General features: G+C 39.2%; 1 protein-coding gene across 1 annotated transcript in view; it reads right to left on the reverse strand.

Moving 5' to 3' along the window:
• Positions 1-206: 206 nt before the first annotated feature.
• The window catches only part of LOC138034265 (bone morphogenetic protein 1-like), a gene marked incomplete at its 3' end in the record, with an annotated part of 20,943 nt that continues 16,218 nt past the window's right edge, over positions 207-4,931 (reverse strand). The window contains exon 3 of the mRNA XM_068881797.1: positions 207-602. Within this exon, the coding sequence (XP_068737898.1) occupies positions 207-602 (396 nt within the window). The remainder of the gene's footprint in view (positions 603-4,931) is intronic.

Raw genomic sequence — 4,931 nt, forward strand, 5'->3', positions numbered from 1 at the left:
AAAATAATTAATGGATTTGAGTGAATATCTCAACGAAAGGAAGACAGCTTGAACGCACTCCCTCTTCTCTGATTACTGCTAGTTTCTAGATAAAAGTAATGTCAAAGTTGAGGAGAATGGTAAGAGGGCACTTCGTGGCACTTATCAAAATCTGTTTGCATCTAATTAGAGTCATTCCTGGAGATACCTAGTTAGTATTTCCTTACTTTGAGTTGCATTAAGAGACAGGCAGTTTCCGCTGCCAGGATACCCATAACTTGCATAATGCGCCATGAAGCCTGAAGCTGAAACCGACAAATCAGTAACGAATCGCACATGCAGGACATTGCTCGTGCTCCAAACACACCAAGGACTTTGATCATAACCACAGCGCTTTATTTGTATGGAACTGGATGGATAGTTTGAGTCAGATACTTCCACGTAGTCATAAGGACAGTAACTTGAACCATATTCCACAGAAAAGTCTGAGAACTGCAAGTAAATGAAGCTGCCTGGTGTTACAGTGATAGACCAGAGGCAGTCCAGGTGATGTGAGTAGCTGGATGGATAATTTGGACTCGAGAAGTTTCCTTGAAGATCAGTCAAGTTGTTTGCACACGACCCTAGGGAAAAGAAGAGCACTTTGTTAGTCTTTCATATATGTAGAAGGGCTAGCTAAGGCATATTTGTTTGCTACCCTTCCTTCGGCTTTCTGCATCGTTTATTCTTGAGATGATGATTTACACTTTGCCCATTCAACTGTAGCTCAATTTAATAGTGTCACGCTCAAAGATTTCGCGGAGAGTATTTGTTTTAGCGAGGGCTGGGGAAGTGTACGGTGGTTTAAATCACATTTATGTTTTTGTAACGGTCTTTTTGTGGTTGTGTATTGCACTATATTTCGTTGTATGAAGCTTATACTTTTAGCCCCTTTTGCTCAGATCATTCTTTTGCTGGTGTCAAAGACTGTTAATGATTGATTCGGCCATTTTCTCTGGGATGAGATGGTTAGTAGCAAAGTCTATAATGTTAGAGAGATCACTGCTGACTATAAATCAAAAATAATAGTACACAGAGAATCCGGCGCTTAGGAACTTCTCACTTGATGAAAATAACGTGGGATGTGTTTGAGAGAAAAGATGCAAAACTTTCTATGTTGTGCACGCGTACTCCACTATTGACACTCTGCTCATGTTGGATCAACAGAAGATAAAAACAACACAGACGAAACCATTCAAATGTCCTTTATTTGATAGAATAAACGAAATGACGAGTGACAAAGGATGACAAGCGAAATTCTCAGGCTTTGGATCGTGTTGAAAACAATTTCTTTGATTGACAAACTCCCTTTCCGTCCGTATTTGCTCTGTTCTAAACCGGTCGAACCGGGACACAACAGTGTATTACCGTCTCATATTTTGCGCGTTCTCTTGACCAAATATGGTAAAATGGCGTAATAGTGGAATAATAAAAAAATAAATAAGTAATAATAATAAAATCATTATCATCATCAAAATAAAAGGAGACCATGTTTTTAGAATAAGCGGGAGGATCCGCTCGGTGTCTCTTTACAACTTCAGTTGACATTGCGTAGCTGAAAGCCTGGGAATCGTCGTAAAACCTTACGAATCTCATACGGATGCTTACTTTGTTCAATTCATTATCAAAGCCGCCCTATCTCTTGGTAGTTCTTACGTACAATCCCTGTTGTATGTTCATTATTTGCTTTAAAATTTCAATTTGTGTGTAGCTCTTTTTGTACTGATCAAAATACTGAACCTGAAAGCGATGGTGGACTTGTAGTAGCTGGCAGATCTATTAAAGTAATGAAAAACCACAATGTCAACATTTGTGAGTGTGAGATCAGTATGACCATCATGTTTGAATGACCTTAACATTAGAATATGAGAGTGAAGTCTTTTTTTCCCTAGTGACGCAAGCAAGAGAGCAAAAAGCGCAAACCTTAGTTAAACTACCCATGGCATAAGTAGCTTACGTACACTAAGTGAAAACGAACGTCGACATAACTTTTCATCAAAATCAACCAGCCTCCTCCATTGTGTTAAAATGCTTAGACTTTGGAATGTGGCACGGCCAGACGTAGCAAATTTTCTTGTGCTTCAGTGTACCGTGTTTCATTTTCATAAGGCATAAAGTGAACCCAAGGACAGACGCAACCCCAAGAATAGGAAAAACATTGGTCCTTGTATTTGTACTTGTGTTTATGCTTTTGTCGAGGCTGTTTTCACTTGAAATCCGAGCTTTTATGCTTGCATGTGCTTCTTTCTCTAGTGAACACCAGGCTTTACTGTGGCATTTCACAGTACCGAGTTACAAAAGCAATATCTTACCTAACAATTAGCGGAATTTTGGCCTCAGTTGGTTATTTATAAAACTATTTGGTATGCTGTGATGCATTAACAATGACACAGGCATTCTTATACATTGCAAGAAAGCGGACTTACACTGTAGCCTCCAGTTCCAGCACGTCAAAGGAACTTGCCAATTATTTTTTTTCAGGAGATTTTTTAAGTCCAACACAGAATTTTCCCTCGAAAGTAGATGGTATATAGGATTGAAAAAAATAGATCCTATTTCTGACCACTCTTTGTGAAACTGGTTTTAATGAAAATAATACCAAGCACGACCCTACATTTCCACTCGATTGTTTCTCCCTTGCGGGAATTCTTTAAGCTCTAGGTGTAAGGGTTAATATGCAAGTGAGTGAATTGTATTATGCTTAGAATGATCTCAATGGTAAATTGTATCATCTTTGGAATGATCTCATTGTTAAAGGCGCCAGAGACCAATAAAAAGGTTTGAATTGCCATCCGTTTATCTTAAAGAATTTAGATGAAAAGGTTCTCAACAAGAGAAAATGAGGGGACAGAGAAGGAGGCTCCCGGTCCAGCCTTTGGGATATGTCATGTCCACGAAAGTTATTTTTAGACGAGCGGAAGTCTTTCGAGACGTCCGCATGCAGGCCAACCTCGGTCCGATCTTTGAAAGAAATATATATTCATAAGCCTTCCACGTGCGCCATCATTTTCTCTTTTCACTAAGAACCTGAGAGCGAAGCAAGACTGCATGCGGACCTCTCGGAAGACAGACTTCCTCTAGAACAAAGACTTCCGCTCGTCTAAAAATAACTTTTGTGGACATAACATATCCCGCCCGACGCCTTGAGCCTCCCTCTCTGTCCCCTCATTTTCTCTTGTTCTCAATACATACTTGGTGTAAAGGGCATTTGAGTTGTACTTGTCGTCATCGAAGAGTTTGCTGCCGGAAAAAGTACAAATACTAATATTAGTATTGAAAATCGTGGAAAGTCAAAAACTTTGCGTCAACCTCTTTTCAATTTGTTTCTCAAGATTTCACAATGATTTACTTCACTTTTCGTCTTGCGTAGTGTGTTGTTTATGTCTGTGGTTGCCTGCGTAAGTTGAGTGAAAGATCGAATGTGTACCTAGCAGGAGTCGTTCATTCGAAGAAAGTGCTTTGGAACAGAAAACAGGGAAAAAAAGTTGGTGCACGGGTAAACAGGATTGTCTAAAATCTAGTACTTGAGAAATTAAAACTAATTCAAGTAACTGAGATTAAACTTGAAAAGACATCTGCAAAGAGAAAACGTTTCTTAGAACTGAGCGACTACATGAACACTACTGCGAGTTTTCAGGGTTCAGAATAATAGTTTTGAATAAAACCGAAAGGATTACACTTCGACTAGAGATGATTCTTTTTAGAGGATTAGCTACAACATGCGTAAATACCGATGTGCACAACAAAGAAACAATTGATATAAAACTGTAGAAATACATTTTGGTGGTTATGGTTAAAACAAATGGCTGAGAGGAAGAAACATAAAATACAATGATCGTATAGCTTTGCGTCAGTCCAGAAACGATCTTGCTCTAAATCCCTGGTGATCATGTTAAAAAAGAAAAAAAAACCGGATTAAATGAGTGTCAATTTACTTTAATATCTCTATACACAGTCATTCCCAATAGCGAAGGTCTTCAAACACCGACACACTTTTTCGATCAACGCACTGTCAAAGAACCAAGCTCGGAAACGCTCCTCCCCTTGCCGAACTACTTTTAACGCTTAACTGTTTTTCATTCGCCGGGAACTATTACAAACAAATTAATGGTGTAGCGATGGGCACAAGAATGGGACCTAGCTATGCCAATCTTTTTGTAGGATATGTTGAACACCAATTTTTTAATCAGTACAACAGCCCCAAACCTGAACTCTACGGACGCTACATCGACGACTGCATCGGCGCTATTTCATCCAGCAGAGAAGAACTCGATCAATTTATAACCTCCGTTAATTCTTTTCATCCGGCTCTTAAATATACCTGGGAAATATCTGAAACTTTATTGGCTTTCCTAGATATCAAAGTTTCGATTGGTGGCAACGTGCTATGCACCCGTGTGCACTACAAACCTACAGATTCTCACATGTCCTTGAAAAACTCCATTCCTTATTCTCAATTTCTTAGACTTCAACGTCTATTTAGTGATGACTCCACTTTTTCCAGCAAATCAGAGGAGATGTGCCAGTTCTTCTAAAAACGTGGCTATCCTGTCTCTGTGGTCAAAGCGGGGCATCATCGCGCTCAACAATTTGATCGACAGTCAGCACTACAAACATCACAAAAAGATAAGAATGACAGAATTCCATTCACCCTCACTTTCCATCCTCATAATCATGCAGTCAAAAGTATCATTCTTAATAACTTTAAATTACTCCAAAAAGATACCGAGACTGGTAGAATCTTTTCTCAACCTCCACTTATTTCATTCAAACTCGACAAAAACGTAGGCAACTTTTTAGCTAGAAGTGCGCGCAAAACTAACGAGCAACCCGGCACTTTCAAATGTGTGCGCTCACGATGAAAAACTTGTCTTTTCATTCTTAACACTAGCAAGATATCGGGATCTAAGCGA

This window comes from Montipora capricornis, unplaced genomic scaffold (genome assembly GCF_036669925.1).
Source record: "Montipora capricornis isolate CH-2021 unplaced genomic scaffold, ASM3666992v2 scaffold_102, whole genome shotgun sequence".
In the NCBI taxonomy this organism is placed as follows: domain Eukaryota; kingdom Metazoa; phylum Cnidaria; class Anthozoa; order Scleractinia; family Acroporidae; genus Montipora; species Montipora capricornis.